Raw genomic sequence first — 25,272 nt, 5'->3', positions numbered from 1 at the left:
CCTAATGGCGCAGAGATCCGTGCCCCTCAGCAACACTACTCACTGCCCACTCTCCTCCACTCGAGGTTTTGAGCGAAAGAATGCCCTTGTCCCGTGCCATTGAACGTCCCTTAACCCTCAGAGATTTGCGCGTCCACCTCACAGGCAGGAGGTGCGGGATTTGATCACCAGTGTCGTCGTGTACTCACCGGTTCCGTTGCGTGAAAAAAGGGGTTACAAGTTGGCTTTTACTCCACGAGACGGATTTAAGTCGTTTGACTGTGGGACGAATCACTATCTCTAAAACTGAACTAGCCTTCTGAGTCGAGCCGCCACAGTTGCTCAAGTTGTTATGGCGCTCGGCTGCTGACCCAAAAGACGCGCGTTCGATACCAGCCGGGGCTATCGCATTTCGATGGAGGTGAAATCCTCGAGTCCCGTGTACTGTGCGATGTCAATACACGTTAAACAGCCCCATATGGTCGAACTTTTCTGAACCCTTCACTACGGCATCCCTCATAACCTGAGTCGCTTTAGGACGTTAAACCCTCACAAACCATAAACTGAACGGTATGGTCTACGCAACCCAAGCGTGGCAGTGGTTTATTGCTGAATGCTCGGAAGTATTTGTAACTGAACACTAGACGAGAAGGACATCTTGGTACAGATACTCGATGCAAGCTAGACAAGGAAGCACTAGATATAAGCAAAAACTCGAAGATTGCAGAACGCGAGTGCAGAAAATGTGTATGTATATATGTAAAGATCGCTACAAAGGCACTCAATAGCGTGATGGCCGGGACAAAAAGAACGAATGGTTATTGCTGGGTCCCGTATTTATAGGTTCGCGATAGCGCAGCCCACGCACTGCGCATGTTACGTACACAGCCATAGAGTTATTACCGCCAGAAATGCTTGTGGTGTGGTTTTTTTCTTGGAATGACCTGACCGCGATGAGAACTCATACTGCAAAATGCTTCATACTGACATCTATTCTCAAAGTCAAGAAATAGTCCAATGAAGAGTGCAGTTTTTTGTCCGGTGGATTTCTGAAAAATTAGTTCTTTGGGTAATTTTTTCCTTGGAGACTTTTTTCCCTAGTGAGGGCGCGCACATTTTGTGCCGGGGAGGTTTTCTTCCGGAAACGTCCACCTCCGCCTGTGGTGTTCCGACTTCAGACGTTAGCGACCGACTTTCATGTGCTCCAACTCGTCTCAATAGTCTGCATCCACTAGCCAAAACCACCCGATGCAAAGCGAGTGGGACGCGGGCGCACGTTTATGGGATGCCTCTATGTGCTCTTCGAGAAGAATATCCCCCTCACTAGGAAAGGGTCACAGAGGGAACAATGAGAATTCCCAAGAGCGTCCGGGACTAGAAGGGACGCTCCACCACTCCAACGCATTCCGGCCGCAGATAAGGAGCTCTTGTCGGCACCGCACTCGCTTTTCGTCGTTCCCGAACAGCGGCTCGCTCTGCTCGCGTAGTGGAATGGAGCCTTTGTCGGCAGAGCGCGGCGCTGGGCAGCTGGGGCGGCGGATAATAAAGGTTACAATAATGCGAAATGACGCGCCGGCTGCTTTTGACAAACGCGAATGATGTGCGCTGGGAGGCGTAACGCAAACGCAGACGCGTGCGCCAACAAAGAAAAAATCAAGATGAATAAAAGAGCGCGAGCAAAAGAGAAAAGGATATTAGAGCCTTCTCCGGGCTTTGTCCACGCTTGGCTTCTGGACGATAGCACAGAAAAAGGTGAGAAAAGAAAGCTAACAAAAAGTGCTGCAAACTGACTCAGACAGAGCAAGCGCCAAAGAAGAGGATGTTCCTCCGCTTCCTCTTGAAGAGAAGCAGCGGTGGTGGAAAGGAGGAAGCTATAAAGGAGACTGCGAATTCCGCGAACAGACAGCTGCATAATGATAAAGGAAGCAAATAGAAAGAAAAAGACACATAGGGGCCCGTAGAAAAGCACGTGAAGGAGTAAGAAAGGCAGAGTTCCGGGGGAGGAGTCGGGAGCGCGTTTTGTGAATACGAAACGAGAGGTCGCCCTCTGATGCTGCTGCTCTCGCAGACAGTCGAACGAGTGGCATCAATCTCAAAGCGTATAATGGGAACACTGACGTGAATACATCCGCGTCGCTGTGTTCTCTAAGCTTTCGAGGAAGCCGCCCTTGCGTCAGCGCTTCTCCATTTCTGGTGTCCAGCAAGAGAGCAGACAGTCTCATTTCTTTTCTATCATTTTGCATAAGACGAGTTTCCCTAAAATTTGTGGCACCATGACGTTGGAGCTTCCCTTGGAGTGTCTCTGTTTTACAGTTGATGGCATGAATATAGAAACCCTCGCGGAAAAAAATGAAGAAAAAGAAAATTGAATGTCGGAAAATATTCAGTAAAGTTAAGAGATGATCCGACAAATATGCGCCTTCTTTTCTATTGTCATATTACGGGGCGCACCCTAAGCACGTCGAGCTTGCTTCGAAGATGCCTCAGTCACCCTCTCGATTTATTTCTGAGCAGACTGACGATAAGCACAACCACACATCGTCTCCAGAGACCGCAATTTGGACATCAAGATTTCTACTATTTCTGAATGACAGGGCCGCCGCGGTGGCTCAGTGGTTATGGTGCTCGGCTGCTGACCCGAGAGACGCGGGTTCGATCCCGGCCGCGGCGGTTGAATTTCTTTGGAGGAGAAATTCTAGAGGCGCGTGTACTTTGCGTTGTCAGTGCACGTTAAAGAACCCCAGGTGGTCGAAATTTCCGGAGCCCTCCACTACGGCGTCTCTCATAGCCTGCGTCGCTCCGGGACGTTAAACCCCATAAACCAAACCAACCAAACCTATTTCTGAATGACGGCGCTTCGATGGCTTTATACGGGACGATCAGTGGGACTCAAGCTCGTTTCAACTGCGTCCTCTTGCATAGTCTAGTTATGCAAGATGTCAAACAAAACATGTCAAACAAAACATCAACTTCCTTTCTTCCTTAGCTTCCTTAACAAAGAGAATACCTTCGCATGATACACGTTGTCGGGAAATCTGGAACATTGAGAGATGCACAACAAACTACAGAAAGCAAATGATTAAACATAAACTGCCAGAAATATTGAATATTTGTTATAGACACACCATACATCCCGAAAACGCATCAAAGCAGGACCTAAGATTTTTTTTTTTCGTGATCAAATGTGTTTTCTTGAAGATCATTTTTACCTTCATCCTACTGTGCCTGAATTGATTTTTTTTCTCCTTTCTTGGATCTTGTGCTCTTTTTGTATGTAATTTTTGTTATGGCTTGAAGTCTGCCCTTTTCCACGCGTAAATATGCAGTTGTAGTTTTGTGTATGTCTAGAGCCATGTGAATGCTATATATCCTAAATAGCACTAGAGTTTATATCAGTATATACAAATGGTGTCTGTTTGTTTCTTTTTACTACGCTGTGTCTTTTTTCATGATAACTTGCTTTATTACGTGTTATTCTTATTTGTCATGTTAGCTATGATTGTTCTTTGAAATGTATTCTGTTGTCCGCTGATTTCTGCCATGATGGAAGCAATCATGTATTTGATATTGGAGGGGGGGGGGGGGGGGGGGGAGCGGGAACCAGTCAAGCTGTTTCAGCTTTTTTTTCCCTAACCTCCCCCATCATGTTGATGGAAATAAAGGCTATTATTATTATTTTTTTTTTGGCTTAGGTCGGTATTTCCTTCTCTACCAGGCTTTTATTCCTCCGTTGCCATCGCTGCTGTGAAGTTTGTCTTAAGTAGCATTTAAGGCCTGCATAGAGAGATCAGAAAATCAGACTGGCCACATTACCTCTGAGAGATTTATGGAAAGGTAGACATAAGAGACCGCGCGCTTAGGCTCCGGCGTTCCGCGCGCTATCAGAAAAAAAAGCAGCAAGTTAAAAGTGGCCTTGAAAAGCTTTGAAACTGTTGAATACTTTAATCTAGTTACAAAATGCAAAAAATAAATACCTCTGTGGCATGTTATTCTTGTATTATAAGAAATCAGCGCTGTTTCCTCCTATCAAATTCGCGTTTTCTCTAATTATTGATGATGTGTTCATCAGACATAACTTGACTGAACAAGCCCGCATTTCTGGAAAATAGTTCAAAACTGAACGCACGGGTTGGACGGGTTGCGACTCTTTTAGGCGAGTAACCTGACCCGGAACTCTTGCAAGTAACCCCAGCGGAGTCAAGTTACCAAGTAGAGTAAAAAAAAAATGAAACGTTAATTTCCTATAGAGTCTCGACGTCCCTTTAGTTCGATGGATTAAGCGTAGATATCTGACTTTTGTCTTAACGATGTCCAACGCGCTTCAGCTAGATACCGCAAAAAAAGAAAACTAATTAAACTGAGAAGCGAAAGAAAGATTGCCCTGAGAAGCAATTTATCCGTTCCTGGGATTGAGCAAACGCTATGCTCATTACAGAAAACCGTATTGAGAAAGGTCCGCTAAGCACCGTCGGCACTCGTATGGAGAATGACTGCATCAATGCGATTCGTTGCCTGCAACATGTCTGTAGTTACGAGTGACGTCATCAGACGCACTGCTCCGAGACACGGGAATTCCTTTTCCTCTACCGTTTCTGGCGCAAGCTAGCAACGCAAACTTTTAATCTGGCTTCTGGGACTCGACTAAACGGCGGCTTCAGCGACGTCGGGGCAAGGAATGTGATCCTATATTCTTATCTCTGCCTTCTCTCGGAACACGTCGGAAGGCTTGAGAAGGGTTCACGAAAATGTTTGCAAACTTCCTGTCCCCCTCTGGGAGTCCGGGGCTGTCTGCACCGGGGTCGTCGTAGGAACCGGGGCGCGCAGCGCTAATGACGTTGACGGCTTGGCGCCTAGCCAGTTGGCAAAGTAGACCGCGCCATTAGGCGCTCGTTAAAGCGCGGATCCACTCGAATGATCAGGTCGGCGAGGCTGTCCGGGCGTCGAGAGTAGGCCTGCCGCGTCGATAGGCTTGCCGTCAGGCGCATTATTAGCAGGAAACGGGTACCGGTGGCAAGCATTTCGACAAATCGATTACTCGACACGGACACTCTGGACAGTGCCGCCTGACGTAAGGGACAAGCGATGTTTCGGAAGAAGGATATTCGAAGGTACGGGCGTGAACTTTTTCCTTTGCGCACTACCTTTTGCGACATTTCTCTACCCTTCTCACGGGCAAAGTTTTAAGGGCAAAGTAATGATTTCGTCGTGTTGCTAGCAAGGCAAAGCCACGTGATAAAAATGTAGCACGCTTCCAACAAGTACTCTTCTGGGAGTGCAGCAAGCACCGTAGAGATGTCCCCCCCCCCACCCCTTCCCCCTCCTCCCCTTCATAAAGGCCTTCGTTTCTGAGTGTGTGTCGACGAAAACTGAAGTTCTCGAAGATCCATTTCCGGAGACTCAGATGTTTGGTTGAAACCCATCCACAGGGAGGACATGTTTTCGGACAAAAAAATGCGCCACTTGTGGCCATTAAACCTCCCTGTTGGATACTCCATATGATGTCCTGTCTGGTGTACAATGTAAACAATGTTTTGCAAACAGCAATCTTGCTTCTCTCGCGCAGTCACTTTTGCCGTAAGTATTTACAATAGCTGCACTGCAAGAGTACAGCCTTTCGGAGTTGTGTGCATGTTTTTTTTTTTTTCTCAGGTATTGGCTAAGCATAAAAAAATCCTTAACAGAAAAGAAGCTGAAGTTTTCGGGCTTTGGAACTGACGTGCCGTTGACACCAAAGTGGCCTGTCACCTGTGCAAACTGTTTGTCGCTACTGTAACGGATTGGGATCACATCGGTGGCATGTGGTTGTCTTTTTTTCGCTCTCTAATCTATTATCAACAGCAAATTAGTGATTACACTGCTAATTAAAACAACACTCTCCTACGCTTTCTTTGGTTTCAATGACTGTTGGCTTCCTTCATAAGCTGCAAAGCAGAGGGCGTCAAATCGCACCTTCAGACATTTCTAGAGACGTTAATCTCCGCTCTTGAAAACTGAAGATAGGGCAGTGCGCTGAGGTGAATTTACTGAGAACGGTTCTTAACTTGTGGAGACGCGCTTTACTCGTCCCTTGTGGTTCGCTTCCTCGCAGTGCACCCTCAACTCGTCCCCGTTGGTTCGCTTTTCCGCAATGCACCCTGCTTAGTTGTGTTACTTTAACTAACAGGGGTGGGCGCTGGCGTCGTAGCGACACGAGCGACAAAAATGACGTGTTTGCTGCGCGGGGGGGGGGGGGGGGGGGGGGGGGGGGGACGGTGCTGTTCTCCTCGGGACCGTGGGAAACGCGCTGGTGTTCACGCGTGACGCTCCGCTCTTCGTCGGCGGGCGCCTCGTGGTGGGAACATGCTCCTGGCAGCCCGTGCTGTCCGGCCGCGGAGTATCCCTTGCCCTAGGGTGGGCGAACATTCGCTCGTAACCGTTCTGGTAAGTCGGACATCCTCGATTCCTCGGCGTATCTTGTTGCTAGCTGGCGTTATTGTTGTTATAGCAATAAATGCCTTGTTTGTGTCAGCCAAAGTGTCATTCCTTTGTTCCCTCAGGGCAAGGCCCGCCGTGGTCGGCGTGCGCTCGGTAGCGTACGCGACCACGGGGTGGGGTCCGGAGGTTTGGGACTGGGTCAGCCGCGGTTAAACGGGGAGAACGTATTTATTTATCAATAATTAAAACCCCACAAACTGTAGAGCAGTTGTCTATCGCACGCATCAAGGACCGTACCTGGGAAGTGCTGCAATAAGCCTACACCAGGGCTCCTACATCTGGGTAGAGTCAACATGGTAGATGCCCCCACATTTTAAACACGAATACGCCTATATAGGAGTAAAAAGACAGGAAACTGTCACTTAGCGCGCTCTTTATTATAAAAGGAAGTGCACTAGCTTACTCCCTTTTTACGCTTTTCTGTTTAGTGCCCCGAATGTCATCTTTGTGTGGGGTTCAGTGGTGTACATCGAATTAGCGGCGCGCAGAAAACATGGCAGGATAAAGACAGCGGTGAGAGTTCTGAAACCTCAAGTTGAAGATAATAGCCCTCACCAGATGAGCGTAAAAGCAGCCGACACCAACACAACCGCAACTTAACATTTTATTTTCTTTCTTCGCGCCCTTCTCTCCCTTCATGTTAATCTCCAGTTTCAAAAATGTCTTGTGTGACCGGTTTCTGCAGAACGCGACGCATGAACCTACAAGCTCTGGTATAAAGAATGTCCTAACGTTAATAATATATATTTGTCGAAAACTTGCCAGTGGCGTAATCAGCGTCTTGTACAAGAAATAAGCTTAGGTAAAAAACTACGCCACCAATATGAGCACATAGGCTGTCGCATAAGCAAACAGTACTACTGTGCAAAATTTTCTTCTCTCTTTTCTGAGTAAAGTAACCAAGCAGTGTGGTTTGTTCCTCAGCCGTAAAGTGGAGGCCTTACGGCAGCTTTGGGGGGGTGTCGAAACGTGAGGACGAGGGTTTTCTTCCCTTTCACATATTTAGCCCATAAATGATGTCATAAGTGCAGCACTACGTGGCTAATAAACAGATCCCGTTCTTTGGTCGCTTTAGGTAAAGACGGTACGTCTTCATAAAAGTAGATATTAGCAAAGTAAATATTAGTGCAAGCTATTAAAAGCTACTACTGGGTGACGCACAAACACAAGCCTCAAGTAGAAGAGAAAACATAATATTTCATTAGCAGAATTTTGTACATATTATTGTTAGTTTAAAATTAAGTAGGACTGGTCGAAATATTTTTCAGCAGGGTTAGTCAGATGTTTAGGGGAATCCCCTAAGGTGGGGTAAACTTCTAACAAGGGAGTAATTGTTCATTGGTATCCACCCAAGCTCAGCCATACGGATACAAACGAAGCTATACAGCTTCTACAGAAACTCCGTAGTTAATAAAAATACGTCCTGCTCCGTGGTTCGAACCCGGGACCACCGATTCACCGGAGCAGTCGCTTTTTGCAGCTAAGCTAACCGGGACGGCTAGCATTGGTAGGGCGAGCGCGAACTGATCAATGACTCGAAGTGGGAACAGTGTTAGTCAAACGTTTAAGGAAATCTCCTAAGTTGGAGTAGGCTTGTGATATGGGAGTAATTACTCAATGGCATTCACCTGAGCGCAGCCATACGGCTACAAAGGAAAGCTCATATCCCTTTCATTGGCCAATTCATATCCATATGTTACTGAGGAGCCCCAAACTGCATCGCTGGCTTTAACGCTTTCACTGCGGATTCCGGCGGCACTTTATTTATGTAGGAGCATGTGCCTATGACAACGTAAATAAATATGTTGCCTCATTGGAGGCTACGTGTATTGTGAATGAGACGCTATATTTATGAGTTCTAAAAACTGATATGATATTACTTAAGGCGGGCTGCAAGCTGCCTAAATAAGAAGTATAACAGTAATAATTAAAAAATTGACCATTCGATATTAGCCAGCCTGCTAGTTAGCACGTCTTAGCTGTATTCTGATGCACTGCACCACTGACAATGCTATGCTGGAAAAAGCGCTCTCCTAACTCCTAAACACGATTTTTGAAAATCGCTGACAGTCATATGGGAAACGCCCTATATAATCCACTAATCGGCCCTCGCCAGGCCGAAAAGCAACAAAAGCGCGCAGATTACTCCCCTTGTTATTGAGTGCATGTTTGAGCAATAGGCTCGGCATGATGTCAGAAGCAACGTGCGGCTTCCACTCGAGTTCGGAATCATTAGGTACAGACGAACACACCGAGACCCAAATGCAAGGCTAATACAGCGTTCAATGCGCAGTATGTACACATGCTAATGATAAGCATCGAGTGGAGGCCGCGCGATGATTCCGACAGTATTAAGAACCCGCGCAAAAGCTCTCCGCGATAGCGGATCACGATAAAGATCGATTCATAAAACGAAACACACGCACTAACTTGCTCGTCCCGCCAATCCCTCACCGCGGAAAGGAAGACCGGCTCCTTGCGGCTTTTGTATCTAAAAATATTTGTCTCGTGAAAATGCGTAAATAAACAGGACACAAGATGTGTCACTGTACGCATACAGCAGCGTCACTGTATACAGCGCATAAAATGACTCTAACAGCGTCACGCTCTGTCAGATGTCACTGACAAGCAATTCTGTCGCAGTTTCTGTGCTCCCTTCACTTTTGCATACCTGCGATTTGGATCAAATATACATCGCGATGTCGTGGTATGCAATCACAACTCAGGACCTGAATCCAAATTGCCTTTTGAAGCGAGCTTTCCGGTTCATGGAGCAAGAAAGCTTGTTCCGGATCGCCGATTTGAAACGTTATTAGACGGCGAAAACAACGTGAAGACGAGTTCGCAGCTAACGGTAAAAAGAAGCCTCACTTTCTCTAAGGTGCAGAAAATAAGAAACATCAGTGCAAACCAGCCTTTACCACGCAGAGGTTTGATGCCGCGTTGCCGTCGGCTTCCTCCGCTATTGCGCAATAGCACCATGTCCTGGACACTTTCCAATGCGCGCTTCCCTTCGTGGCAACTGCCACCAGCAGAGTAGCCGAATGCCGCACTAGAAATTCAGCAAGCCTGATTAAGAACGCGCGCGAGAGCAAGGCCGAAGTTGGCCGTCACTTGGGGCACCCTCGCAGAGAGAATGCGGTGCGAGATACCAGCGCCACGGTGCGAGGGCGAAGTTCGTCGTCACTTAGGGCACCCTCGCAGAGAGAATGCGGTGCGAGATACCAGCGCCACGGTGCGAGGGCGAAGTTCGTCGTCACTTGGGGCACCCTCGCAGAGAGAATGCGGTGCGAGATACCAGCGCCACGGTGCGAGGGCGAAGTTCGTCGTCACTTGGGCACCCTCGCAGAGAGCATGCGGTGCGAGATACCAGCGCCACAGTGCGTGGGGCGAAGTTCGTCGTCACTTAGGGCACCCTCGCAGAGAGAATGCGGTGCGAGATACCAGCGCCACGGTGCGAGGGCGAAGTTCGTCGTCACTTGGGGCACCCTCGCAGAGAGAATGCGGTGCGAGATACCAGCGCCACGGTGCGAGGGCGAAGTTCGTCGTCACTTGGGCACCCTCGCAGAGAGCATGCGGTGCGAGATACCAGCGCCACAGTGCGTGGGGCGAAGTTCGTCGTCACTTAGGGCACCCTCGCAGAGAGAATGCGGTGCGAGATACCAGCGCCACAGTGCGTGGGGCGAAGTTCGTCGTCACTTAGGGCACCCTCGCAGAGAGAATGCGGTGCGAGATACCAGCGCCACGGTGCGAGGGCGAAGTTCGTCGTCACTTGGGGCACCCTCGCAGAGAGCATGCGGTGCGAGATAGCAGCGCCCCGGTGCGTCTCCTGCCACTGAAGCCGTGGTCTCTCCACTTTTGCTCACGCCTGCACACTTTCACACAAAGCTGTCTTTCCTTCAGCATGCTTGAGTCATAGAAACAAGTTTTCTGTGCGAAGCCCGCATGTCTGCACGTATGTTTCTTTTTATAACCTTCAAGTCACGCTTTCGTGACTGTTCGCCATCAAAAGGGCTCTTCCGGGTCCCCGTCTTTTCTTCTCAACCTTAAATTGGAGTTTCTGGCCTTGCGCAAGATAAACAAAGCCTTTTGCAGACATGTAATCCAGGGAAACCAGCAGGAGCTAACGATGTCTTCTTCCAATTTTTTTCAACAAAAGCGTCGCTTACAGGCACAACTGTAATCGCGAGAGTCACGCAAGACATCCATAACCACTCTACTTATGTTACCGCCCTAGGAGAAATGAAACAATAAAAAAAAATTAGAGGAAAAAGAACTGAGCAGTGTTTCGCAAGTTCTTTCTTCACAATGTTTCTTTTAGAGAGAGAGAGAGAGAGAGAGAGAGAGTTTAGCGATTGGGAGGAGGTTTTGCAAGTAAATACTTCGTCATCGCGCCAAGAAGAGCTCTTTCTTGTTTCGGTGGTCCAGTGAGGTCCAGCATCGGACTGCTATTGTATTATTGTCACGTCCAGTGCAAAAGTTGCCTTGGCCGTCCGGTTTTTCGGTGATTTATTGATGCCAATTATGCAGTAATCGAAGCGGATATACTTTGCTCCCCTGAAAAACTTTTGCTGCTGGATACAGGGTGAGAGAAAAGAAGCTATGCTTGGCAAGGAAACGCACTCATTTAGTGCGACACTATTTAAGTTGCCATCCCGCAAGAACTTTCCAGCTTCTCTATTAAAGAATATCCTGACTGTTCGAGAATTCGTGACGTAATCAATCTTACGAGATCACCAGTGGATCAATCATATGGGGTCGCCAGATTTGAAAATGTGAAGGCCCCGAAAATTTCGGAAGTATACGCGTACCTCAGAAAGTTGGTTAAGGTGGATTAATGAGTGGACCAAGTTGGATTCGAGGGTTTGATTAGTATAACTTCATACGATAACTGAATTGAAGGTACTGGGACATTCTAGAAAGTGATGAGTTTTGGCAGGAAAATCACAAGAACATTACACTTTCATTGTAGACGCAATAGCAGGCTGCCTAAATGCTGTCGCTTTTTTTTTTCTTTACAAATAGGGTTGAGAAGGCCCTTAAGTTTCTTAATAAGTAAAGGGTGCAATTTGAATTTGCCAAAACCCCATTCAACAGATTAGTTCGTCAGCGCACCTCTTCGGCAGCAGCACACAAAAAGCATACGTAAGATACAGTTCACAATTACTGCTACCTCACATTGCTATCAGACCAGCGGGAAAGGAGGAAGCAATACTGTTAACCTTCGTACCAGCACGTCCCAGAGGGACACGAGAGAGTAAGAGTGCGCTCAGTGTTACTCACAAGTGAGGTCGACGAGCACTGCAGACTCGAAGGGCCCGCCAATGAGGTTGCTGGTCTCGCAGCTGAGTTCCATGAGGAGGTCGTCGCGCGTCAAGGTGTCGATCACGATGGAGCTGCGCACCACTCCGTCCAAATCCCGAGAACCCGGGTCAGTCTCGCGCATCAGCTCGGCACCGTCCCGACGCCACGTCACAGTGGGCACCGGCACACCTGCGTGAAGAGGACGTTATAACGGCCGTATCCTTCGGCATTACGACCCTTATAAAAAAAAATAAGCCTAATGCTCAAGCTAATCATAAATGGCGCTTGAGTCGCGCGTGTGTCGATTCTCAATCCGTGAAATTAGATGAGCACTTTAAATGCTGAACTCATTGTATCATGTCGCGAAGAAAAAAAAACGAAGATAAATGCAACGAAACCGACGTCTGAAAAAAAAAAAAACCATTGAGATGACTGTGACAGCTCTTTTTCATGAAAAACAATGTGGAGTTGTCAGCGAACCTGACAGCAACGAGCTCTTTTAATTGTTACACATATATCTAAAAATAAGCAGCATGACTTTAAGTCAGTAACTTTCTTATTCTGAGCTTGATAGCACGCGAAACACCATATTTTGAGCATTAATTAGGTCTGATTGTTTTCGCATTTCACCTCAGTATTTCACTTCTTTTTATTATCTGACACTAGTTTATAGCTATAACTCATGAGAGCTCCAATGGATATGAAACTTGAAATAAATAAAGCGCTCATTACGCAATAATTCAACTTGAGGTGAGTGACCGGTTGGCACTGCTTCCGAGAGTTGTACCCAAATGAAATTCGATGATCTGAAAATTTCAGTGCGAAAGACAGACGAGGCACAGATACGTGAGACATTCACAAGTGCTGGTGAATGTCCTACGTCATTTCTTCTGTCCCTCCTCCGGTTTTCGCGCTGACGTTTTCACGTCATGCAGCACGAACCAGATAGGCAGCAAGCTTTCCTGAAAATCGATAGCGCGGCCGGTGGAGGCTTGCATACAGTAGACTCCAGCGTGGTCTGTTTCCACCAATTAAAACCCCAGCATGGTAATTGAAATTTGAAGACAGCGTTTGTCGTTTGCCAGGCGGGTAGTGTGTCATTTCGTCACCACTGCGCATTATGGAGTAATTGCGGGGAACTCAAGTCAGGAATTCCGATTGCGAAATGTCGTGCTTAGATGGAGAAAATCGGCTTTTCAAGACGAACAGGAGGGCGATGTCTCGACAGCGCAATAAAACGACCGATCACTCTGCTCTACTTAATGAGCGAAAAAGAGCAACGTGCAGCACGCGTGCGTAACCCCTCCCCCCTCCCTCCCAATAAACATACACCCACACACACGAACGCACACGCACACACAAAATAAACGTATTGTTGAAAATTGGTGAGGTTGAAAGAATTTTACGATTTCTTTTTTAGAATTTTTTTTAGAATTGTGCATATCGTATAACGGCTAGATTGATGACTGATCTAGCGGATTTTTGCTGTCTCGTATACGTAGCTGGTCGCACAATATCGCAACATATCGTACGAAACTTATTCAGCATCACGTGACAACGTACACTGCGTTGCCAACAACAAGCGATCGAATACGTCGAGGGCGTTCACTACACCCCCGCACGCCATATTAGAGGTCTTGCAGCGTTCCGCAACAACATAGACGTGATGTTTATTCAAATAGACGCTGCATTCAGATAGAGGGTGCATTCAAGTTACTGAAAATTTAAGTGCTCCCCCCCCCCCCCCCCAACCTTTAAAAAAAGGTTACGAAAAAAAAAGGAAATAGTGCCGTCGTATCGATTAGCAGGCGCTGAGGGAAGTAAAAGCGCTCTTTTCTTCCTGATTCTCCGCCCATATTTGACGTGCAAACGAAATGGTTCCAAAATTACCTGCTGTTTTCCCGCCACCGGCATTGTTTCGCAGCTACTATGGAAACTCGAGACTCCGACGTAGAGCGGTCGCGACGCATTGAACTGCCGGCGCCTCGAGTAGCCTGGCACTGGGTGTGTGAGAAATTTCACTTCATACTTATGATCAATAATGCAAGCGGGTCCCAGTTCTTCGAGTTCTTTTTCTTATTTTGTACTGGACTGAGCAGCAGATGTGCACTGTTTCGCAGAACAGAGGTAGCTTTGTATTTGTCTTTTAGAGTTCTTCCCCTTTTCCTTTTTTCTTCTGCGCCGATAGCTATACATGACAGGTTTTTTTAGCTTAGAGCGCAGTCCGGTTTGTCTTCATGCTAGCTAGACCATAACCAAAAATTCTGTGCCGTACCTGACCGGTTGATGTGATCTACGCAAGTATAATGTTTCCAGTCAGAATGCGAGCCACCTAAGCATGCGCTGCGGGCGGTCATTTAATCCAGGTGGCGCTGTGACTTGCGGGCCAGGAAGCGAAGCCTCACAGGGGAAGACGGCACAACCCTCGCGGCCACTTTGAGCTTATTAAAGAACGAAACGCAGGGTAGCTGGTTTTTAATCGTTTGCTCTACCCCTAATTCAAAAGTGCGAACACTCGTCCACCCTTCTAACGATATTCAGAGTACAGGAACACAGAGGAGGCAGTAAAAGACGAACCCCGCCTCCAGCTCGCAGTGTTCTCTTTTACAAGCGTTGGCTATTGCCGCTTCTCGATAACTGTTTGGACAGAAAGTTATTGTCCAGTCGCAAATACACACGCACAGTGCATGTGTGTTCGCATCTAATTAGCTCTGTCCACTGAGCATGCCATGTGTTTGGTCTAACAGCTTGTTTCTAACTGATAAGTCCATCACCAGATTGATTGATTGATTGATTGATTGATTGATTGATTGATTGATTTATTTATTTATTGGTCGATCGATCGATTGATTGATTATATGGTTATCTTCGTGACTCCACAGCCTTAAAGAAGCTGCTAGGCCTGAGTTTGACAGAGGGGTGGTGGTCCATAAAGAGAAAAAACGGTGTCGTAGCATCATTATGGGCGAGATCTCCTATTTCGGCATCTGTAGACAAAAGCATTAATTTCGAAGCACATTTGGAATTCAGCGGCCTTGAATTACAGTCAGGGCTGCTGCATCCCGGTGGTGTTTAGAGGGGCTAGCACATCAGAGATCTACCCTGCTTCACCGTTTGCTGCGGAAAGAAATTTCGAGAAGAGGATGTTTGCAAGCATATTTCCAGAAAACAAGACGGAACAACTTGGGCAGTCACACCGCCATTAGATACTGATGCTCTTCATCATTTCGTCGTCAGCCTTTATCAACAGAGCGAAAAAAATCAAAGAAACAGGCGACTGAATAATGCAGTATTCCAGCACCTCTCACTTCGATACTTTGATCACAGGCTGTGTTCTTCGTCGTTAACTCGGCGAATAACCACATCGAGTTTTAAATTTTTTACGCCAACATTAAAATAACGCTCTCTCAGAAACTCTCTTTCGATCCCGCCGTGACATTGTTTCGTCGTATCCGAGCCACCAGGACGAAAGCAAGTGAGCCCTAGTACTCAAGCGAGGGACAATTTCCGATGCACTTTTCCGCCCAAATGTTCTTTCGCTTTTAGCGGGCTGTTGTCGTGTGCTGTACCGAAAAGAGGACCTCTCGTAGCGAGTGAAAAAGAAAATAAAGATGGTCGACCACCCGAGTTTGCGGGTCCCCATTTGAACGTGCTGCTCGATTGGCGCGGCTTATATGCTCTGCAGGCCAAACCCGCCTCTCTTTCCACCCATCAGAAAACCGCGCACCTCAGCAACATTCCGAGCGCATACCGAACGCGAGAAAAATGAGAGGATGGAAGGAGGTTGGCGCGGGGAGAGCCATTGGGGGCTTCTTCCCAGCACGACTCGACTTCAGCTGAGGGACTCCGCGCCATAAAGTGGGAGGTGTAGCACGGCTACCGCTCGAGATCGGCGCTTGCGCTCTCCTTGCCACTTCGGCCCTTTTCCACCATCAGTTCGTCATTTGTTTCCCCTTCCCTTGTTTCTTACTCGCACCGCTCGAAGCGGTAGCGCAGGCTCGACCGTCAAGATGGCAAGAGTGAACGACGTAGCGAGAACGAAGAAAAACGAAAACAACTGAGTCACGCTTGGTTTTCCTAAGAGATCGCTTCGAATGATGCCTAGACTAAATCTTCGAAGTATAAATGGGTTTTCCCCCAACACCATTCGTTTTTCCTCGCATCTCGGTGTAGAAACTGTTTCTTTCTTTCATTGCGCATGTGTTGCATACTGTCAATTTTATTTGTGGTTTTCTACAAAAAGGCCCTTGCACTACCCGGACGTTTACGATGGTTTTCCTTTTCACGGTGACTGAAAATCTAACGAGGCGAAAGATGTTTAAATACAGACTTAACCAATGTGTCCTACAAAACCATAAATAATTGTGATACAAACACATCTGAGCAACAAAAACGTACAGAAACATAAATTTCTAAACTCTTTGAAGCGCGGGCATTTGTTGCCCATAAGGACGGCATGCTGGCTTAGCTGGTATGCGCTTTGGAACAACCCAGTGACCGCAAGACGTTAGAAACACGGAGAAAATAGGACACCCACGAACGCTAACTACCAGCTGTTTTTGTTCAGAGACGACAGCCTATATTTCTAGCCAAAGATAATCAAAAATCAATAAAAAATACACACGGTGCGAGAAGGGCTTGTGCGTGTGCTCTGTGCGAAGTGTTTTGTCACCGTGCAGTTTCCATGCCATTTAAAATGTCTGTTGCTGTTTCAAGCCATCTAAAATTATATTCAGTAAACTGAAATCGAAAGAACTGCAGTCGGATACAACTCATAAAGAAAGGGAGGCAACCTCATCAAAGGAAGACCTCCAGCCAATAGCGTCGACCGACTATCATGACGTCGTGGTTAGCTCCTTTGTACCTCCTAGCGCGACATCGCGGGGGGTGGCAGATTAAAGGGGATCAACCACGGCTCAATCGGATTAGCAGTAGCGTCATGAAATTCGGTCGACGCCATTGGATGTAGGGCCTTCTTGAGGGGCGTTTGCCGCTTCATTCTTGAGTTGTATTCGACTATAGATTTTTCTAAGTTTGAAGAAATGTCAGTGTGAGGAAACAGCAGTCGATAATCTGACTAACGAAAAGCAGATCCGTATATTCTCCACCATTTTCGCGCTTGTTTTTGGAAAGGAGAGTATAGTTATGATCACCACATGACGGATATTAGCGTAAGGAATAAGTTCATTCAATGGTTAGAAACTGTTGCTCGTACTCGCAATAGCGCCAAAAAAGTAGAAAAGTAAAGAAACAAACAGGAAACTAAGCGAGAACAGTGCGTGAAATTGCACGTCTGTGCATTTCACCATGCACTGAACACAAATACGATTTTCTAGACCAGAAGGCCACTCATCTATTCGCGATTAGTATTCTAGCGCTCACATCGAACTGTTTCCTATTCCCGCAAAGCACATTAACCTTTTTTACTATAGGGGATTGTCTTTCTGCGTGCCTGTACACGAGTTTTTAGTGATTCGCATCTCTACTAGCTAATGCTTTCTTTTTCTTCTAAATTTTTCTCGTTTATCAGACACATCAGAAGAGCCTCTTTATGCGTGCCACTTCAGTCCTTACTTCTCTGGTCAACAGTGAGGGGCTTTCGACAGATATATCATACATCATTTCCTTATCGACCCGTCGTCTGGGTGCACTCGTGGTTTGAAGGCCCCGCCTCGACAGCCAAGTCGCTGCTGTACACGCGTGAGTGATCGCAGTAGGCATCGCAATGCACGCGCATTATGCAAAAGTGAATCAACAAGCACAATCCCCTTTCTTCTTTTTTTCTGTTTTGTGTTAGGAAAAATGTTTTCGGTTGTTTTTACTTCAAACTGTTGTTCACAAGAGAAAGGGGAGCACTGAGAAGGGCGAAAGAAAAGTATGAAATCTAAACTGCAGAACTCTTACCACTTTTGGCGAGCAGTGTTAGCAGTGGAGGTCCTTGAGATAAGTAAATGGTCAAAGTGCTTGTGCTTTGCTAGGCCGAATTGACGTAGCATCGAATCCCGCCGCCGGGATCCGAACCGATAAGGTGCCGACACTGGGAAGCATTTGTATATTGCATGGGACCTGTATGGTGTTCTCCGTAGACTCGGACAGCAAGCGTGTCTGTCAGACGCGGTCTTAGTTATTGAACACGTAGACCAGTGAGCATAAATTACCGGCACAATTCGGTTAAGGTGACCCCCTGCGCTGCCTTGAGGCAGAGCGCCCACTGAGACCCAATACACTACATACGCGGGGTGTACATACGCGCAGCTAAGTTGTGTGCATTTGCTGTAAGCGAGACTCAACAGCAAGATATGCGTAGTCAGGTGACCACAAAGGTGCCAGAGCTTCTCTCAGACAAGACCCACTACGAGACCTGAGCCAGAGCTTGTCTATGTGAGCAGTTTTTTTTATTATTATGGCCACACGTAGCTACAGTCCTGGGTGCAGGGTGCTCTCAGCTCAGAAGAAAGGTTTCAATCAAGGATGTGATGCTTGGAGGCAGTGCAACATAAATTTAAATAAAGAGAGAGAATGGTGTGTGCTTCCCACGAACAAAATTCTTAATATTTAAGCCATCTTGCAAGCGCTGGCATTAATATAAAAGCTTGCGAAAATGAGTCGAAAGCTGATTCTTAAATCTTGATGCGCCTATTTTTGCATGAGAAAGGAGCACGTAGAAATCCTGTAGTCGGAGAATGCTCTGGATTAGAGGACTGGGAAGCCAGCGAACGCAAGACGCTATGTGTTATCTGATGCGGCCAAGAAACGAACGTTTCCAACTTATCTTTTCTCGATGATATGCGCTGTGACACGCATATCCTTTGCGCCGAGAACTGCGAGCATGACTATAGCAGGATACAAGTCAAGAAGGCAGCGGAAAATACTCATAAAAGGGCGCCCTCTATCCAATGACGTCGACAGATTGTCATGGTGTCGCGGTTAATCCTATTCCACCGACGCACTTACCAGTCGCCTGCGGTTTCAGACTAGAGATTCAACCGTGACGTCAGGAGAACCAGTTGATCCCATTGGCTGGAGGGCATTCTTTGAGGAGTTTTCACCGCTGCGTTCTTGAGTTGCGTCCGACTACCGTGTACAAAACTTGGTGTTGATGCTGAAGTGTTTCATGTCTTTTCTCTATACACCTGTTTGTTTTTGACAGAAAGAACATGCTTTACATTACATTTACATGATAACGATTAGTTTTTTTACATGCGACCGCACAGGCGTGAGACTGTATCGAGCGTGAGACTATCATGGCTGGATATTTTCTCGTGTTCCTTATTTTTTTTTTTTAATTACGAGCACATTGAATCAGAGGTGGGTGCCTCATACGGGCGCCGAATACCGTTGGTCACTTGTCACAGCAGCGGAAAAAGACACGCAACTGATATATACGACGATGAAGCGCGAAACAAGCAGAAAACTCAACACAGAACACCTCTGTACTATTAGCACGGAATCTGAAAGCAGTAGTCTAAGCATATTATTATTCTCTCGTGTTTTGTATAGCTAAACGCAGAACAATAATACATAGCTACACTTTAAATTTGTTTAGCTGACTTAGGTTAGGTTTTCTTGTGTTTTTCCTTCACTTACTTTTTTTTTTTTGAGGAAAGAATATCTCCTGAGATGCCTGAAAATGCCGTGAAAAAAAAAAAAAAAGCCACGACCGCAGCCTCACAGCCAGTATAAAGTAGAGCGGTGGTGGCGAGAGCTCTAGTGCTATATATGAGGCAAGTATTCGATTCTCAGATGAGCGCACCAACCTAACGCAAAACAGGCTCAGCATTTCTCAGTACAAACGAAAAATAGAGCATGACATTGCTTTAGAAAGCAAAACGTACTCTGCGATTTCTCGGTTAGAAAAATGTGTAGCAAAAAATAAAATGGATGACAGATCCTTTTTTATGGTAGCCCATTTCGAAGAGACCGATTTTTTTTTTTGTTCGCTTAACTGTCAAGTTAAGCCCGCTCACAAGGACAAGAATTCCCTTTCGTCGTACCCAGCGATTCGCAGAGACACGATTTCGATCGCTCGAACTATCTCTTCGTCCTCAACTAACATGAAAAAGGCTGGTGAGTCGTACTAGAGACAAAAGTAGTTTTGGATACATGCTAGTCCCGTCACATAAGAAATACGTAGAGCATTGTTTACAAAAAAATAAAAAATCCGAAATAAACTTGAGAATCGCTTTTTTTTCTTAGCGAAAAAAAAGAAAGCTGAATCATGCCACCAAAAATAAAATGCTTTACGCGTCCTGCTAATTTTCTGAAGGTGCTAAAGTAGAAGGCTCACTTATTACTAATTATTTTCTGACAACACTTGCGAACCTTTGTTTCGAACAAGTTCTTTGGTGTTAGGTATTTCTTGCGCTTTTTACATGTCTTCCGGACACAAAGAACATCACGAATGTTCACAAAGAAAAATCGAGCGATAACCTCCACCCGTTCAATGAAAAAAATGGTGGCCATCACGGGCTTTCTTGCATACGTGCTTTCATCACTCCTCATATGCTTCAAATATTAAATCTTGTCTTCTTTTCCTCAATTCATTCAAAGACACACCAAAACAGACCAAACAAAACTTAAAGGACCCCTAATTATCATTCCCTGCGATAGCATAAGAATCTCGTTGTGAGCTGCCAAGCACGACCTTGCCAGCTGCCAACTGTGGCAGGCTGCAGATCACAGATGGCTCTTCCGTTTACCAACCTTGGCAGGTGGAAAATGTGCGACACCACTGGCTTTTTTTTCTTAATGCTAGTTTATGCTATCGCATAAACATAAAAGAAGACCGGAATTGATTATTCCCGGCAGCAGCAGTTTTATCAAGTTTCTTGACAGCGTGCAGTGTATATAGAGGGCGGATTAGATCGCAATGGTTTCATTGGGACCCACGCCATGAATAATGCAGCAGTGAGGGGAAAGGTTGGCTTAGATGGAGAAGAGGAGCCGGTTTTAAGTAACCTAATCCGTACCTTCGCTACAAGCTTTCGTTTAAGCTGGTGGCTACTGTTTGGAGACGTGTTGCGGAGTGAACAGTTAGCATCTCTTTAGCGATCCTGTTTTCACAAAATTAAAAAACTCATGTTTGTCAATCACAGATTGACAAACATGACGAACAAGTATCACAAATAGAACCTCAGATTGACAAGCATGATGAACAAGTACTACAAATAGCACATCATGCAAGATTTGCTCAGACTGTGACATAGCCTAAAGGACCATACACAGTCTTTTAGAAACACTGACATAAACACGTTGTGACCACGAAAATCCGCCGACGAAGTGCCTCCCTCAGAAAACTTGTGAGCATAAAAGCTTTATGCTAATAGCAACCACACTAGATTATTGTAATGCGAGGCACATAAATATGAGCACTAATGCACAACCTATAACATTCCAGTACTCTCAGTAGCACATAGGCGTGCACGACGTGGTTGCATGCACAGTTTTAAAGGCTGTTCTGTCATGCTGAAGTACGTGGCGGTGCACATTCTGCGATATAAGCAAAAGCAATATATTGTAATATCATTCATATTTTTTATTCTTCCTGCACGGTTACAAACTTCCAAAATTTTCAGGGCACCATGAAATCGTATCGTGGATAAATTATGCACGCGGGAAACTACGGAATCATAAATTTCTCCTGGTTTCGTGGCTGCAGAGGGGTAACAAATTTCGCAGGCTCATATGCATCGGATGCTGGTTTGTTACTAGAACATAGTAAACTTGCTTAAAGCAGCAGTTTTTTATCGACCCTTGCATTCGCTCAGCCAATCTAATACGCATTAAAAAAATGCACTCATTTCATCGCAACGATGACCGGTACCTAAGGAAAGTGCGTAATGTGGCCAGTACTAAACCACCTTCTCTACTGCTTTGCGTGCCGTAAAAATGTCTCATTTTCGCTTATCGTTGTTAACACCTTGCCTTATTACGTTCCCCTTGTACTCATCGGCGCTCATGCAATGCATGCAAGTTGTAAAATATTTCATTTCGCCCAAATGGAAGTAGTAAAATTTACTAGGCCACCGCGCAAACCGGGTGGTCGCTCTGATAACGCTATGAGCCCAAGGCGACAAACAAGACGGGCTTCGAGAAAGACGGTTGCAGCATTTTTCGTAGGCCGAAGCATAATTAAATTTAGAACGGCTGTAGGGAACGCGAGCGTCATTCACTGATCCCAGAAGTGAATCCTTGTTTCCAAGAGCCCATGCGCTCGAACGCCAATATGGTCGTCTTCATCTTTTTCCCTGCGAAGCAACCTCATTGTCTACGTCCTCCCGCCAGCACCATCACCTCTTTCTTCCGGCTCTGATGCATTTATGGCTCAAACAGATCAACTGCAGTGTTAGAACTGAACTGCCGACGTTCTTTTCCAGGCCTTTTCAAATGCTTAGTGACAGTCCGAATTTGCACTTGCGTGTGGCTCCACCGCTGAAGGGCGAGTCTAATCGAGCATGATTCCAGCACCATCTTTTGCCCTTAAGGACACTACTTGAGCCGTAATAGGCGAGCTTTGTGAGATTCAGCCACAGCAGGTGTAAGCGACGGTCGTGGCCTCATCGCAGCTGTGGGAAGGCAGAGCAACGGATGCAGTGTTATACAAAGCCACGCGGAAAGCTAAACAGCGGCAGAGCGACACGGTATCGCGGATGTGAAGGCGTAGGTTTATATGGCTGACGCCACTGGGCAGACAAAAAGAAGCATGCCTTTTTTTTTTCCAACACACATAACTGGCGCTTCAGCCGCGCATCAAAGATTTGGTTGATAAGGAACGACACTAACAGGTGTTGCATGTGTCTTGACGGTGGGACGGGCGAGCTCTCCAAGAGACAGCGAGTGATTCCAGCAGAAAAGTCACGTTAGGGCAACGGATATCACCGCTCTAACGTCCAGGCCCTCCCATGCCACGTGTTCAATCTACGAGTGCGCCCCGCCAAGCGGCACAGGAAGGATGTTCGTGCAGTCCATGCGTGGAGCGTGCGTGTGCGTGCAGCCTGTATATACTTTGTAGGTTTGCGCGAGAGAGCGCATGGAACCCTCTTCGCGTGTGTAGTTTGGGTAGGGAGGAGACAGAACGGAGCATTTCTTTGAAATCCTTTGAGAATAGGCGCCCTTTCCTCACATGGCTGCTTGCTGTGTTCGCGCATGTCTAACTGCGGATCGAAGAACGACGACAAGGCTGGAGAACAGGGCGGGATTTGGAAAACGACGCAGTTTGGTTGAGTTTTGGATGTTTGCGCGCGTGTGTTTGTGCGTTCATGCGGACACAGCAGTGTGTGTAAAAACTGAGAACAAATGGCGGGGTGCGGCGCAAATGTGAAGACTTTAGGAATGCCGCAAAGGTTTGTAGAGGTGAAGACGCGCGGTACGCAATGTTCTGATTGGACCCCACATGCCGACCGGAAAACCGCGGCCTAAAGGGAAGCTCTGCGCTTGCGGTATAGGCATCGTAGCATTGAATGGTGCGCGGTTGTGTGTAAGTCGTAGCCGATATTATGGCGCTGCGTGTAAGGAGGAGGGACGGGTATTCAGCGTCAAGGAGAATCTTCCTGAATACGCCGCGAGGTGATGCGTGAAGGATCTGGAGCACGTAGAGATTTTCGAGAAAGCGAACCGAATTGCTGAGACCATGAAACAGCTTTAATGTGAAGGCTACGTTTGGTGCATTAAAGTAATGAAGCCGAAAAAAAACGTCCGTATTAAACGTTCTCATGGCACGTAGGAATAACGCATCAAAGAAAGCTTTCAACAAACATTGACGAGATGCGTAAGAAGCGAGTTAAAGATGGAGGGGCTGGGGAGGAGAATGTTCGACATTGCGAAGAGAGCCTTGACTACGATCAGAGGGGCCACTATAGCAAAAAAATATTTTTTATCGCCTCACAACCATGTGATTCACAGGCAGATGGACGTCGCGTGTCCTTTGACGACAACGCCCGTACTTTGACAACCTCCGTAAGCTTTTCTACCTTATCGCTTCCACCCAATAAACGTTTCATAATAAAAGTGTGGTAATTGCATTGGCCTCCGTGTTTGGAAAGTGCATCTTAGTGCTGAAATAACTCATCAATTTTTCCGCATTTTCCCCCTTTCTTTATTGTCCATTAAGTGAAGCAGGGTTCAAGAAGCAACTTAACCTCCTTTAAACTGTTATACTTATTCGGCGTAAACCGATCATAAACGTACATCCGTTCCTCAGCCAATACAGGTGAGCTTTGTGCATGCGTTTCTTCACACACACGCTCACAGGATAACTGCCAAAAAATATTCTGTAGAATAGAAATTGCACAAGGCCATACCAATAAAAGGGCTGGCTACCACAAACACTTGAAAGGGCATGCAACTTTAAAAGCCGCGGACAGAACAGATTCCGGAAATTTAAAAGTACACTAAGGGAAGTCAAAATACGTTATAAAAATGAAAATGAAAAAAAAAACATTGCACGTTCTAAATTGCGCGTGCATGTTCATACAACCAACAATACCGATTTTAGTTTTTCTTGGAATACATAGTTGGATGGCTTGCACCAAGAGGACAAAAGTGGTATGGGTTTAACGTAGTTAAACGGATTGACATGCTAAAGAAGGTGTTCAGTCTACGATTGGAGGAGATAAATAATGTCCGCCAAAAGCGTATGACGCGATAGCTTTAGTGCGTTAATCCCATATATGCAGAACTGGTCATTCTCTGACCCCGCTGTACATGCACAGTACTTGACTTCGGTCGCATCCAAAGAAGCCTTTATTCTAGAGGTCCGTGTACTGTGCGATGTCAGCGCACGTTAAAGAACCCCAGGTGGTCGAAATTTCCGGAGCCCTCCACTACGGCGTCTCTCATAGCCTTAGTCGCTTTGGGACGTTAAACTCCATAAACCAAACCAAACCTTTATGCAGTGAACTACTGCGTTACAAACTTCTTCAATGACCGCACTGTTTTCTACCACCCTTCTTCCATCTTTACTTCCCTATACCCTCCCCTGCGCAGAGTAGCATGTCAGCGAATATTCACGCCGGCTAAAATCTCTGTTTTTTATTAAAGAGCTCTCTCTCTCTCTCTCTCTCTCTCTCTCTCTCTCTCTACTTAACATTCTTAGATTGTAGCGAGTCCTCATACCACAGCCTGAGCAGTGTCACAGCGGTTAAGCGATGCGCCACTGCACTGGCAAGAGACTGTTTCTCTCACGGCCGCCGGCACGGATTGTGCAACCCGTGTTGCCCTTCCCATGCAACCTCTCGTGACCAATTATTAATTCATTAATTTAACTTCCACCTGCCTCCCATTTGCTCCAGCTTGCGCGAAGCTCCTCCGAACTTACCCGGTGCGCCATGCCGGCCGCCTGAATTGCGCGTTGCCGAATCGAAGCATCTGTTGGTCGACTATCCGTATTTATTATTTTTTTCTCCGATTTCCAAATTTAGGGGGTCAGCTTGTACTACGTATCCACAAGTATGCGGGTAGATACGGTATTATACCTGTGCTTGGTCATATGCTTTTGAGAAATCTGTGATCATACCC

At 46.5% G+C, this 25,272-nt stretch overlaps 1 protein-coding gene across 2 annotated transcripts in view; it reads right to left on the bottom strand.

The window, feature by feature from the left end:
* Window positions 1–25,272, bottom strand: part of LOC149341374 (hemicentin-2-like) — a 206,345-nt gene that overhangs the window by 80,483 nt on the left and 100,590 nt on the right. For both annotated transcript variants that reach the window (XM_089543458.1, XM_089543459.1), the window contains exon 4: window positions 11,737–11,946. In XM_089543458.1, the coding sequence (XP_089399584.1) occupies window positions 11,737–11,946 (210 nt within the window). The remainder of the gene's footprint in view (window positions 1–11,736; window positions 11,947–25,272) is intronic.

The sequence above is a fragment of the Amblyomma mixtum genome, chromosome 5 (assembly GCF_055824585.1).
Source record: "Amblyomma mixtum isolate Tamu chromosome 5, ASM5582458v1, whole genome shotgun sequence".
Classification (NCBI taxonomy): domain Eukaryota; kingdom Metazoa; phylum Arthropoda; class Arachnida; order Ixodida; family Ixodidae; genus Amblyomma; species Amblyomma mixtum.
The sequence above is the reverse complement of the archived record's forward strand: the minus strand, read 5'-3'. Positions and strand labels throughout refer to the sequence as shown.